Below are 13513 nucleotides of genomic sequence, written 5' to 3' on the forward strand. Positions count from 1 at the left end.
TTCTTGCGGAAAGAGTGAACAGCTTAGACCGGAACCTCCCGTTTGACGATACATCTATTCGCACCTCACTTACAGTCACACCACTTCGAGATGCAAAGCAAAGCGTGTTTCGTACTTCGATCCAGCATAGCAGATACTACCGCTCATTTGTAACTCTGTTCAACCTCGTCTCAAACTTTCTGCTTCTAGATGCTACGGATACTACCCTCTCGAAGACCTGGCATACAGCAAGTACAGCACATTTTACGGATACCTCGTCACAATTCCACGCCTGCCCCGGTTCCTGAGTCCTGAGTCCTGACTGATGCCCATGTGCTTCAGGCTTCAGCCGTGATCCTCGCCTGACGACCCCGGCCACCAAAAGCGACATACATATCAACCGCATCCACAATGCACCACTTCAACGCGGCAGACAACCATCCAGAAGCCGCCAGCAGATGGGTTTCGTGGATCCCTATGGCGGGCCGTATGCGCTCCCGCCACCTCTCCGGTAAACCTGTCCCTCTGATTTCGTTGCCGAGCAGTGAAATGGGTCGAGGCACCAATCATCAACACACCGCCCTCTTCCCTCACTCCGCTTAACCTCGACATCCACCAGCCATAGATTTTGTTTATAGACCCATGGACAGGCACTGTCAGGAGTACGGAATACTGGCACCATATTTCTACTTCACGGCGTACTCCGTACGTATGATCCAGATCTTCAGCCGCGACTGCTTCGACTGCTTCTCATCATCTCTAAAGATATCGTATGCTCGAAACCTGGGTTCTCCCTCTCTCTCCCTCTCACAGGTACGGATACCAGACAGACCAAAGGCCCCGAGTCCCGCCGTTGAGAAGACAAAAAGGCCAAGACCATTTTGGTGGAGATGCCGCAGGGAAGTCCAGCACCTTAATCAGGACAAATGAGCTGTGAGGACAGGGATTTGCGGCTCTCGGGCAACAAGCCTCCAGGGGTCTTTGATGTCACTCACAGCTCGACCGTTCGAGGTGGCTGGTTGGCCCAGCTGAAATAGGGGATGGCTCCTCGACCGGTTCCAAGCCAGCCTCTAGCTTCGGTCAAACCATCGCTGACGGTCGTCTTAGCGTTTCTCAACTTCAGCTGCAAACCAAGCCAAAGAGGTCACGGGCTTTGGACTCGTGCCTGTCTCAAACATGGAACATCGATGCTGCAGCGCTGCTACTCTGTCCCTACTGCTCCAAGATTCCGAGTCGCAGAATCTGGATCCTGTCGACTGCGTACCAATCTTTGTATAAGAGCAGGAAAAAAACACTCGCAATAGAGAGCTGAGTATAACGCTGGCAGAATTTGCAAACCCTTCTCAACGGCCGGCAAGATAGGGGGATCAGGTGATAGGTAATTTGTGCCAAATTCGATCGAAAGAACATAGGCATTCCGAGGCATGAGGCGGCACTCCACTCGTTTATGGCTAGGTATACGAAGATTAGTCACATCGGGCTCGTCTCTTGAGATGATCTACCCGTATGAACAGACAACAGACGAAACCTCGCAGCCAAATCTTTTGGATTCACACTCGGACTCGTGGGGGCACGACGGCCGCAAATGCAGACGTCTGATTGACAGCTGCCTGCCAAAGGGTGCCTCTGTCATTTTGCGCTCAGTGCTCCCCAACTAATTTCTGTTTCCTCCAAGCTAGTCGGCACCAATGCAACATGGGACGAGGCTCGAGCTCCTCTCCTCGCAATCCACCTGCGACGGCGCCGACCTGTCACTTTGCAGTTTTCCACTTCCTCGAGATCCGAGTCCTCGACTCCTCGCCACGGCAGAGAAATGACATTACGGAATGCAGACCCCCGGATATGCAGTCACAAGGGGTCTGCAGGTCATCACCAGTGACTTGACTCCCAACATGCAGGAGGAGCGAAACACCCGCCACTGTGTTATCCGCGCCAACGCGCAGCCAGTTTTATTCTTTGTGCTACCACTCGAGTGCTTGCAGCCTCTCCGACGGCCTTTCTTCTGGACTAATTGTTGCTGCTGGGGAGGTGTCCAAATGGCATAGTTGGCTTCCACGCAAAGCAAACATGGATTCAACCTGGGTGATATTTGCTGTCCCTATGAGATGGAGACGCTAGCGATGCCGATCACCGTCAAACCGGGGCTCGACGACCAGGATACTAGAATGAGACTTCGATGAGGTGCAGAATTGCCAGCCACGCAAAGCTCAAGCAGGAAACGCAATACCGCTCGCCCGTTCGTATATCTGAACTGGATACGAATACAGCTGGGGCGATCAACTAATTTCCTAGGTTCCAGAACTTAGAAGTACTGAGTCGTGTGAAAGATCGGCTGCAATATCACATTCTAGAGAAAGTCGGTTTCCTGTGGCTCCAAAGCCACATCGCACTCCGCATCGAGTGTGTCTCAACCTTCCAACCACATCAAACGAGACATGCATTGCATTTCTTCAGTCGTGCGACACTAAACCAAACCATGCTCTCAAACTATTTCTGCTGCCACCCAAGAAGCAGTGATAGAACTTATCAAATGCATCAGCACGCATGTCCCATCACTTCTTCGGCCAAAGATGATTCTACCTTCACCATCGCCGGGGTCCTAAAAGTAGTTTGAGCGGCTACCGCTGTCCGCGGCATTCCACGGTCACAGCGGATACATTGCCTTCTGCCGACCATATTCTGACATCGAAAGGAAGAGCCTTGCCGTAGTGGTGTATTGCCCCTTTACACTGCTTGAAAAGAAAGTTTCCCTTTGCTTGTCATAACACGCAGGGGTGCACTTGATCGTCGCTAATGAGCATCACATATCGACATAGAATCACTTGGGTCGTTTGGCAATCCTCTCCCTTGGATTCGAAACCAGCAGCACAACAAGAACACTATGGGCCCATCAGCCGCGTTCGCAATGGTCCGGTTCTTCCTCCTCTCGTACGGATACGAGCAGGGATACTTGCAGCCGCACGGTCTTCCCGCCTGATGGTTGCGCGTCAGCAAAATGAGTTGGAAGTCCAATGAAGTCGGGAAGACCTGTGAATAAGCTCACCTAGCGGTCTTTGACGAAGCGGGTGCTTGAACAGGGCGCAGTAATTTTCTATGTATCCAAGTCTGATGGGCGTCAAATTCCAGTAAGCCCTAGTTGAGAATAGACCCCGGAACACTTCGGTAAACGTTCCGGTGAACATAGACAACCTCACATATAGTCGGCAAACATATCCCGAGGAAAGGCAGTCACGGCCGAAGAGTGGCTATGGCCTCATAACGCTAGCCAGCATCCACGGATCTCGAATGCGCGGAACCAAACGAAACATTTATGTGGTCCTCCTATATCTCTTGAGTCGTATGTCTGGAGGCGGGCACTCTGGACGAACCATGGGTTCGATCTCACGGTTGAGAGTTCAACTTGTTTGAGGCTTGCGTGGCCGGGCATCTTCCCCCTTTTCTTGTCAAGCATATCCAAGTATTGGATTATGCGATGCTCTTTGTTGCGTCTATTCCCTACGAAGTAATCGTTATCATTGCGTGATACTCTCGAATGATGGACGTCTCTTGGAGTGCAGTTGACCAACGCATCTTCATATTCTGATACGCGATTTGCTTGCCGTCAAGTCGCCGGCTGAGTCCTTGATTGCTCTCCAATGATGACTGCAACAAAGGGTAAGAAGCCTTGCAACTTGAATCGGATGTCATAAGTCCGAAGGCTAGATTTGAGGAAAGGGTCAAGAGAGAGCCTTATTCTGAGGCTCGATCCGAGATATCATGTCCTCTGAAGCTCGCGGATGGACGGGCGGGTAGGCAGTCATCCCGTCTCCAAAAGTTTATTCGCAGGGCGAAGTTTAATCATGAGAGCCATCGGTTGATCGGACGCATTATCTGACATCCGGCTCTTGTGAGTACTTTCTTGGCTGGTTTGAAGCCCATCTTCGTTGCTCAGTCGTGGTTCTCCTCGATCACCCAGCCACCCTCACCAGCCCTGTATGTCTCTTCTTCCTTGACCTACCTGAAGGGAATGGTATACGGATGTTCCATCCCAACTCTGCATCCCTCCTTTGGATTCCCGAGGCGAGCGTGAATGATGAGGACGTTATCCCCCCTCCATCCTTTCCTATTACTCTGGGACTTTATTCAACATCATGCGTGATTGGGATTTTGTGTTGATGGTGCCGAATATGATGCTCCTCTCAGTAGATTCCCATCTGATATGGGAAGGGCGGTTTTCGTCCGCCAAGGAACTGCCAACATCCATACGATATTTGTTCGCAAGAGAATCGTAAGTACCCATCCGATCTGTGAACTCCTACAAGTTCTGTTGGTCTTGGTACGCTTGGCTCTTCCGGTATCCGAGGTTTCTTGTCCGGGCCAAGCTTTTCGGAGACACGGCGAGCGAAGAAAAACCTCGTGAGAAGAGCATCTAGATCTTGGCTTGTTCTCAGTTCAAGGTTTGTCCGCCTTGAATCTACAGAGCTGAGGAAATCTCCGGAGAGGTGTAGAGCTGATAAGGCTGGTGGGTGGGCTTGCTTACTGGAGGTATCTAAGGGCCCGTGTTGTCCAAGGAGCGGTAGTATTGATGCCGAGGACGGTGGCACTGCTGATTGATCCAAGATAGCCGTTTTTGCGGTGTTTCTGACATTCTGGTGGCGATGGAATTAATTGCGAGCTTAGATGGCCTTGCTAAGAAACCATCCCCCAAATGCCATTGATAACAGGCTTTCCACATCGACCTTTGCAAAGGTCGACTCCGTGGTAGCCCAGGTTTGACTCAAAGGGCGGAAACATACAGGCTTTTGGAGGTCCTTCGGCTGCAGTGTATTGATTCATAGTGAGATTGACGACCGCTAGTGTCGTGATGGTTGAGGATGTTGAATCGAGCGTGTGACTTTCCCTCTCTGGTCACCGCGTTTTGTGGTTTGCTCGTGTTCGTCGAGGTTTTTCGAGGCTCGAGGCGTTTCTGTCGTCCTTTAGGGTGTTTGAGATTGGTATCTCTGAGAAAAAAGATGAAGAATTTGTCGTATGATAGAGCCTTGAGTTCATATCTTATGGGAATAGGGGCGCTTTCCTAGTTCTATACACGTATTGTCTTCTTCTCCATTAGTTCTACCGCTGTTCGGAGTAGCGGTACCTTCTAGTACGTGAGTAGATTCATAGAGAAACTGGGTCATTCGAACTCACCTTGCCGAATGCCAGATATCGGGTCAAGTCACCGTGGAAATCAAGGGGCATATAAAGGTTTTCATAGTATCTCAAGCCGGCAGGGAAAATGTTCTTCCCGTCTCCGACCTGATCTTGTGAGCCTGAAAGTTAGTTCTCAACAGCACTATCGTAACTAGTTTTACTTCCGATTTGTCATAGATCATAATTGCGTTCACACAGAGAACAAAAGAGCCGGATCAAAAGGTAGTCAGGTGTTCCGAGGGTAGTAAAACATGCGTGTCGATCCACATCAGCATCAGAACAGATGTGTGTAGTCTGGGTATCCGATGTGATGCAACGCAGAATTCTTACTCTTCCCGATCTCAGGAGTCTTTTATAGCATTCTCTTTGCCGAGTGAAGAGCCACAGATCAATGACACTGGGGAGGGAGGCAGAGGGAAGGAAGATGCGCATGAAGAGGAAACTTGTAGGAGAGGCAGGTAATCACTGGTCCATATAAGTGCTCAGCTAAGGGGGATAATCGTTTCTTGATAAAAAAAATAACATTCACAATTGCTTTGTGTTACAACCACTGGCAGGTTCCTTTACGGTAAGGACCAGGACGATTGGAACTCAACCTCTGACGGGCAGTTTTCCCAGGCAGACATGGTCAAAATTACTTTTACATCGTCACACCTCGTCAGCCTGGTGTAAGAACTCCCGGCATCTTCCAATTCCGTCGAGTATCGTCTACCGGGCAGTAGTCTCTTGGGATAGATTTTTGTCAACAAGACTTATTTCGAGGGCCAGTTACATCCCTCTTAAAAACGGCGCGAAATCTTTGACAGACTCGAGACTGCCAAATTTTCAAATATTGAGGGAGAACTACAGAAAAAAGACTGTTTTATCCTCAGAATTGATTGTTGCCAAGGGTGTTTGGTTGGAAAGCTTGACTGCCTTCTTGTGATGGAAGACGGATGTTGACGAGACAGGTCTCGGTCATGAATGGTTCTGTATCAGGGCAGTGATCACTCATACTCCTTCTCTATGCTTTAAAACAGACATCTAGTCTCTCTACCGTATGTGCTTTCATCAGAGTTTTCGCTTGAGACAGGCCGTAGAAAGCCTGCAGAGACCAGGTAAAAGTGCTCGTGGCCAGGCTTCTGGTCTCTCCTGCCCTGTGACTTTTATCAACAAAATGCAAAGGGGAAATTCAACAACCTCGTATCCGATCCAGCATTCTCGGACTTCAGGCCACTCCATCGCAAGACTACCTACGCGGGTCAGGGGGAGGGGGGGTTCAACAGTGCTCCAACAGACTGCACGCTCAATGACCTTATGCCTCATAGGCACCTCCCGGAACATTTAGGAGCCACATCAGTATGTGTGTATAGTACAACCGGGGCACACTGCTCCTTCCTCCTTCTATTTTTCTTGTTCAGAATCGACCCACTCTATACTTATATGATCACTCTGAATACTTGAACAGAGGAGAATTAGAACAGATGTTCCAGAGTATCGTGGTTTTGAATATTAATGCTGACCTCAGAGGTCATTTTACTATTGGTACAGACTCCCTCCATTATACGGGCAGAAGGATGCGTATACAGCATAGTACATTAATAGGCAGAAGCAAGGGCCTCTTTTGACCCCCCCCCCCCCAACCCGCATAGGTAGGTTCGGGCTCACAGAGGGTATCAAGGGTAGAGACGTCGTTATGAGGTTTGGGACTTGAATAGCTCCCTGATTGTGATCTAACTTGAACATTGTAGTTGATGAGATCATTGAGGGCTCCCGTAAGACCGCTGAATAGGGCTCTTGTTTGTTGAATAAGGCTGGAGTTTGGTCACTTTGGCAATGATCGTATGACGCAAGCTTTAGCCATTCACCAAAAATCTGGTAAAATGTAACCGAGTTCTGTGCATGACTTCTTAGGAAAGCCACCGGGTCAAGTAACGCTGCTAAAGACTACAAAAGATACCTGGAAAGAGTTCAGAAATGATGTATTATGGCATCAGAAACGGCACGCACTTCGTGGTCAAGTACGTTATGTCTTGCGAATGTGTGCGTAGACGCCTTATCAGCAGCGACCCTCAGCGAATCCCTCCTGCTTCTAGATTAATTTCGGCATAGTTTGAGTTGTGTTTTGACTATAGGCAATGGAATCGTACAATCGTTTGACGGCCTCGCAGCCCCAGAGTTCCAGTCAAGTCCTCGCGAACCACACAAAGCGCAATGAATGATAGACACCTAGCTGATGGGCACGCTCGATCAAGATTTTACGGAGGGATCTGAGATAATTTTGACAGCAGGCAGCTTTTCCAACATTTGTAAACTGACACATCATGATTTATTCCCCTCACGTCCCTAGATATGGCATGTGACGATAGATTGGGCCAAAACTTCTGACGCTGCGTACGGACTTCGCACCCACGTAGTCAAGAATACCTGAGCATCGTGATACAATAGCAAAACATTCACGATTTTGTACGAGGACCGCTGAAAATCTGGCTGTACGCCTTCAGGCGATGCCAGTTTTACACAGGTTCAGCCCCTTATAAGAGCACGTGAGGATTTCATGGTAATGAAGTAGCCATAGATAAGTTACCTACTCAGAGCAGACTCAAAATAAAAGCCAGTCAAGATTCAAAAGCAGGAGAAACGGAGGGAATAAAGCATCATATAGCAGTCGAAACTTCACAATATTCATGCTCAACTGAGCTCGGTGTTCATCATGAAAAGGAAGGTAGTGAGATTCCCATCAGACCTACCGTCTCTAAAATTATAGCCACTAGGTAAGTACCCAGAGACTCGTCATTACCAGAGTACATGTTCATGAGAATTATATATCATCAATACCACCGCCGCCTCCGCCGCCGCCGCCTTAACGTCTAAGCTGCACTTTGCTCCTTTCGACCAGATTTTCACGAACCCTCTCGAACGACCCCGGCCCCTTACGACTCGAGGTCGAAATCGAAGAACACAAAGGGTTCGCCCTATGCGCGCGCTTGAGGTACACAAAGACTGTAAACTTGCTCGAAAGTCTGTAGAAAGATCAATTGCAACCGACCTCACCGGCCGGCTGACAGAAAAAAAGCTTTGGCTAAAAAACCCCCCTCGCACGCAGTCAAAGAGAATACGACAACCAAGCAAGGCAGACAAGGAGACAAAGCCTAGCCGCCGAAACCTCATCGCTTACGGGCAGCTGTAATGAAACTTTGCTTGCTGTTTACCGCCATCGTCTATTTGAAAGTAAGGTATTCATATCCTATCCGCCCTGGTCCTCCATAACGTACCTAGCTCTTTAACCAAAGCAGAACCAAAATGAACACTCAGTCTCATCAAAGGAATGCAATAACTAAACATAAGCGACACGACAAAGACCTCTTCCGCCAGAGAATGATGACATCGAGGACAGCTGCAAAATATCTTCAAACTCATGCATGACCCGACGGCGGCGGGCCAGGCCGGCGCATCCAAACGTAAAAAGCGGGGATACTGGCCGGCGCGCACCACCCGGTGGTCAACCCCCCTCCCCTCCGAGCCCCGCCTCAGCAAGATCGGCGTCGGGGATACGGGGGACAGAGCCACTTGATAGTTCACCTCACCTCACCTCACCTCAGTTTACCTTTTAACATACCACGGCTCTTGAACGAGCTATTACTCTCAAGGACTATAAACATGATTTGACTTGGCTTGCTCCCGGGGGCGTATAAAGTGAACTTGTTCACCAGGTATTAATGGCACCTCGAGGGACAATACTCATTACGGGCAATTCACACGACTCTATGTAGTATCTAGTATGAAGGAATATGATGACCTACGTAACAATTGATGGGACAATATTGATCCAGCCGTTGGATGAGGAGAGAAACTCGACTCGATCCCTCATATACTTAATGAACTCTCCATCCTCATTACCCCCCGATCCATACTGAGTTATCGCCATCCGCCGCTCGCTGGAAGCAAGACTTTCCGCATTCGGTAGGTAAATCGCAACAAAAAGCCTCCTCCAAACACTCTCACCGATACCAAACAGGTCTAACGCAGAGCTGGCGCGGCCGAGGGCGCGGGGGGCGCATGGGCGGGCGTACGGGCGGAGAGCGAAGAATCAGGACTCTTAATCGGACACGGGACTTTCCACACACGCCGTCTACGAAGACTACTACTACAGCACCTACTCTCTTTTCCACTTGTCGCCGCCGTCGCCAGCGGACGGGACATTTCCCACGCACTAGTCGATTCTGAACCAGATTCCGGGGATATGCCAGGCCGTGGCTCGAATTCGTATGGTCTCGACTTCGTTGATCTTGGGAAAAGGACCCTTGATTTCCCGAGTCGCTTGGTGGCGCCCTTTCTCCCTTTCTACCCGAGCTAAGTCGGCTAGCTTCACCCTTCTAACTATCCCTTTTACTTTTCGAGCTCGATCTCACCGGAGCGGGCTCCTGGGGAGAGACCTTGAGAGCTCTGCGAGAGGAGAGAGGAGATTGGGTGGAAGAGGGGCCGCGCGTGGTAAAGCTCAGCTTAAGTGTGGCATATTCCACCACCTTCACCCAGGTTTCTACGTCAGGCAGCAGAGAAAAGTCAGCAGAACCTCCAGAGTATGCCTTGGCCGTCCCGCCTCGTGTGTTGCGCGCAGCGCCGGGCAGAAAGAGGGGTTGTCCGGCCGTGGATCACTCCCTGTAAATGATTGTCGTGATCGGGTTACAGATGTCAACCTTAAAAAAGTCCACATCATACACCATACATACATAGTACACTACACCGGAGCAACACGCAGCAACAAGCACACAAGGCACGGCACTGCCAGACTAAAGTTCTCAAGCAGTGGTGTTACCAGGAGAGTGGTTTGGTGTGGTGGGAAGGTTCAAGTGGACGCATCGACAAAAGTCAGAGGTACCTTGCCTTGCCTTGCCTTGTAGTCTCAGGCAGCAGCGGCGGCGGCGGCAACGGACGAAGGACAACTGCGTCCCAAGAAAAGATTCAATAGTGAGGAGGGCTAGGATCACGCAGTGGAGGGAGCGTCCCGGAAACAACCACCTCACTGCCCGCGCCCGATATCACGCCCCGTCTTGATCAAGTATGTTGGACCTCGCGTTGTATCATTACCCATTGTGCCATGTCTTTCTCGACGGATTCACGAGCAAGGGGAGGCACTGTTACCGAACCGAGTGAGCTTGCGTTACTGTTGTTCTCGGAAACTCACGTGCATAGTCGCTAGGGCGACGTGGTCGTGAACGAAGTGGACGAAAGGTGGACGCTGAAACAGCATGTCGCCGGTTTCGTGTCCGTGCCTGTGCCTGGGGTGGTTGTCTTCAAGGGGGGCTGGGGGCTGGGGCTGGGAGGGGAGAGGGAAGAGGGACCACAGTCATGCTAGCAAACCGCGTGTTTGATCCGCAACTTCAAGTTTGGCGAAAGAGAAATCGTCAAACTTTTTTTTGGGATGGCAGACGACAGACACAGACCAGTGCTTTCAACGGAGCTGAGACGAGGAGGATCCTCGACCAAGAAGAGTAGAGAGCCCTTTTTGAGAGAGGAAGACCGACGAGTAAAACGTCGCCCGGGTGGCTTCAGTGTCGTTTGATGATACGGCCCGTGGTGGGACGATTGGGAATTCGTTGCTGTCAACCTCTGACGCGGTATCTGTTCGAAACCGTAAAGGTGACGAGGCCCAACGCGACCCTCAACGGCAAAGAGCCCAAGGCTGGGACAATGGGACTTGATGGAGAGTGGCGTTGTACGTATCTGAACACTATATCTGTGGTCCAGCGATGGTGATCGGGGAGACGTGGATGAGATAGAGTTGGCTGCAGGGTTGCAAGGAGCCGCAGACAGAGGGCAGACAAGCTGGGATGGCCCGACCAAATTCTGGACTGGAAAAAGAACCGTGAATGCATGAAGTAACAGCGCCATGTTTGCGTGTGCCTTTCAGGGCTGAGCAAGCAGACGCGGCGTGCGTTGTGTTGGTGCAATGCTGCGCGGTCGGTGAGACGAGACGGAGACGGAGGGCGGGAACGATCCCAGCGTCGTCTCCGTCTTGACAATAGCGAGTTCGAGAACTGGAGCACGAGGCTCTGACGAGGCGCGAGTTGCAACGACGTCGACAAAAGAGGACAGCAATGGGCACGTTCGCTACGCATCCAGAACTTGGGAGAGCGGCTCAGGGCTGGCTGGTCAATGCCTATTGCCTGAACGTCCGTCTTGCATTGCTGGGGCGACGGGGCATCAGAATTAGGAGCAATAACACAGTCTTCGGGGCAGGCACCGTCCTAAAACGGCAATGAATTTGAGGCTCGGCTGAGTAGGGCCCCTTTGGCAAATTAAAACGGACTGGGGGGGCCTTCAGAAGTTCAGACTCTCGAGACATGGGTGCGCGTTGTTGGAGAGTTGAAGCAGAGTTCCGGCGTAGATTGATATTAGGGAAGACACCCGAAGACGGTGGAGATGGCAGGTCCAAGGTCGTCGAATGAAGGATCGAGATCGGGCGGAGATATTGTCATGGGCCTTGATATACACTAGGTAGAGATGTGAACGCGAGAGGTTCGCCTGATGGTCCAAGGTCCTTCCCACGGTTCCCACCCGTGACAGCACAGCGTACCGTGACGACGGACGTGGAGGGGACACCGGTTGGAAATGGGGGGCTTGACTTTGAATGCCTTATTGATATTAACCGTTATGCGTTGAAAGGAACGCACGTACTCTGTACGCGCTGGCACAAGCTTTATCTGTACGAAGGATACGCGTCGCCCGGTATCCATGGACCGTACGGGACGAAATGAGGTGACGGTTTATTTCGGGAGCCGGGAGAGCTAAGCCCACCGACCGAAATGGCGGACGGGACGGAGTGGGCGGGAATGGCATAGTTCGATGCGAACTGGATGATGTGCATCGTGCCATCGTCTTCATCGCACACGGTGGGGGAGAGACGGAGACGAGAAGTTTGTCGTGCCCTTTTGCGCCTGGTGTTTCTTCGTGACGCTCAGGATGGCAGTGACATAATTGGGTAGCAATAGCCACTAGGTTCAAACAAGATTTCTTGTTAGATTACTTGGTGCTGCTCGATAAGATTTGGATGTGCGCTGGAAAAAATGTCCCTTATTTTCTGCTCATTCTCATTCTGGGCCGGCGAGCCCTAAGCTGATGAGGCTCATCATTAAACGGGAATTCCGAACGAGGCTTAAACTGGCACTGACTTGAGCATGTATCAACGGCCGGCTGTCCTTTTGCAGATGAGTCCGGGCAGCTAAAACAGCCCCGGATTTACTGGGCAGAAGGGTCACACAGACTGTGACCAGGGGAAGGGGTCTGGGTTAACGACATTTGAGGGTTCTTGTAGGCCCCATTTCCTCTTCAGGTGGAAGATCTGCCGGGGCGCCAGTGGCTCGTTTTGAAACTTGAGAGAGAGCCCTGGAGCAGTAGAAAGAAGCAAGAATGCTCGCCTGTGGCAGGATTGTACATGAGGCGCGCAGAGAGTTGATAGCCTCTGTAGCCTGTACTTAGGTAATGAGTATCGGTGGTACGCCGGAAAGGGTCACCTGCAGAGTCGTAATTTGCGGAAGATAGACGCCTAAAATAGACGCGGGCATGGCGCATGCTGCAGAGGAGAGGAGTGAGTAAGTTGTGAAGAAAGATGATGAAGCAATGTCGCATGCGTACTGCGGTAGGTGAGTTAAGGGAAGAGATGGCAGAATGGGATGTTCCCTGTGGAAAAGCAGGGCATGGGAGTGTTGGCGGGATGAACAGACCGACTTTTCGATATCCCATCCTTGGTTGCCCTTTCCATGCATCCCCCCCCCCTCTGGCGCAGTTGCCGCTCCTTCTTTTTGCCACTATTTTGTTACAAAATACGGATAGGAAACTGGTGATCATTGGATCTTCCCTTCCTGCTTCGCTCCGAGGAAGGGGGCCTGGCTGGGTCTGTGGTGATCAGGGCTCCGTCCCCCGGACTCTCCATTCTAGTGCTTCTGGGCCTGCCTTCCGAAGCCGAGGTGCTCGCCGATGGTTCTTGGTGTTTTCCCAGGTTGTTGGTGATGAAGACTGCACCTCAGAGACGAAGTGGAAGTGGTTGCCAGCTGGCGGTGATTCTCCTTCCCAAGTACTCCGTAACGCAACCGTCAACCTTGCGACCAATCAGAGCTCTGGCGCAGGTTGCCGCTGCCACTTCTTTTTTCGGACTCGCGGGAGTGGATCAAACCCAAGGCGCACGCCCCCTGACGACTCAGGGGGTGTTCAATCCCTGTTCGTTTCAGATTCTGCCAAGACGTCGAGGAAAATAGCTTCAAATTTCACACCAAGGGCCCGACGCTCCCAATCTCCCATGCAGCGCCAGATTGGAAAGCTGCAGGATGTGGGGGCGGCGACTCGCAACAGACTCGTTTCTGCCTCTCTCTCCCTCTTAAAACTCTCG

The 13513-nt window shown here is 51.2% G+C and overlaps 4 protein-coding genes across 4 annotated transcripts; 1 reads left to right on the forward strand and 3 right to left on the reverse strand.

Annotated features, from left to right (window-relative positions):
• Positions 1-390: 390 nt before the first annotated feature.
• CCOS01_16685 (uncharacterized protein) lies at positions 391-2956 on the forward strand (the record flags this gene model as incomplete). The annotated part of the gene is made up of 2 exons (XM_060464821.1): positions 391-490; positions 2796-2956. The coding sequence occupies 2 exons, from the start codon at positions 391-393 to the stop codon at positions 2954-2956; spliced, it is 261 nt and encodes an 86-aa protein (XP_060304709.1).
• Positions 2957-11034: 8078 nt separating this feature from the next.
• Positions 11035-11473, reverse strand: CCOS01_16686 (uncharacterized protein; the record flags this gene model as incomplete). The annotated part of the gene is made up of 3 exons (XM_060464822.1): positions 11035-11180; positions 11243-11375; positions 11438-11473. The coding sequence occupies 3 exons, from the start codon at positions 11471-11473 to the stop codon at positions 11035-11037; spliced, it is 315 nt and encodes a 104-aa protein (XP_060304710.1).
• A 299-nt stretch (positions 11474-11772) lies between these two features.
• Positions 11773-12012, reverse strand: CCOS01_16687 (uncharacterized protein; the record flags this gene model as incomplete). The annotated part of the gene is made up of 1 exon (XM_060464823.1): positions 11773-12012. The coding sequence occupies one exon, from the start codon at positions 12010-12012 to the stop codon at positions 11773-11775; it is 240 nt and encodes a 79-aa protein (XP_060304711.1).
• A 444-nt stretch (positions 12013-12456) lies between these two features.
• On the reverse strand, positions 12457-12870 carry CCOS01_16688 (uncharacterized protein; the record flags this gene model as incomplete). Its single annotated transcript, XM_060464824.1, has 1 exon — positions 12457-12870. One exon carries the CDS (start codon positions 12868-12870, stop codon positions 12457-12459), a length of 414 nt encoding a protein of 137 aa, XP_060304712.1.
• Between the last annotated feature and the right edge of the window lie 643 nt (positions 12871-13513).

The sequence above is a fragment of the Colletotrichum costaricense genome, assembly GCF_030867565.1.
Source record: "Colletotrichum costaricense strain IMI 309622 chromosome Unknown Scaffold_32.1, whole genome shotgun sequence".
In the NCBI taxonomy this organism is placed as follows: Eukaryota; Fungi; Ascomycota; class Sordariomycetes; order Glomerellales; family Glomerellaceae; genus Colletotrichum; species Colletotrichum costaricense.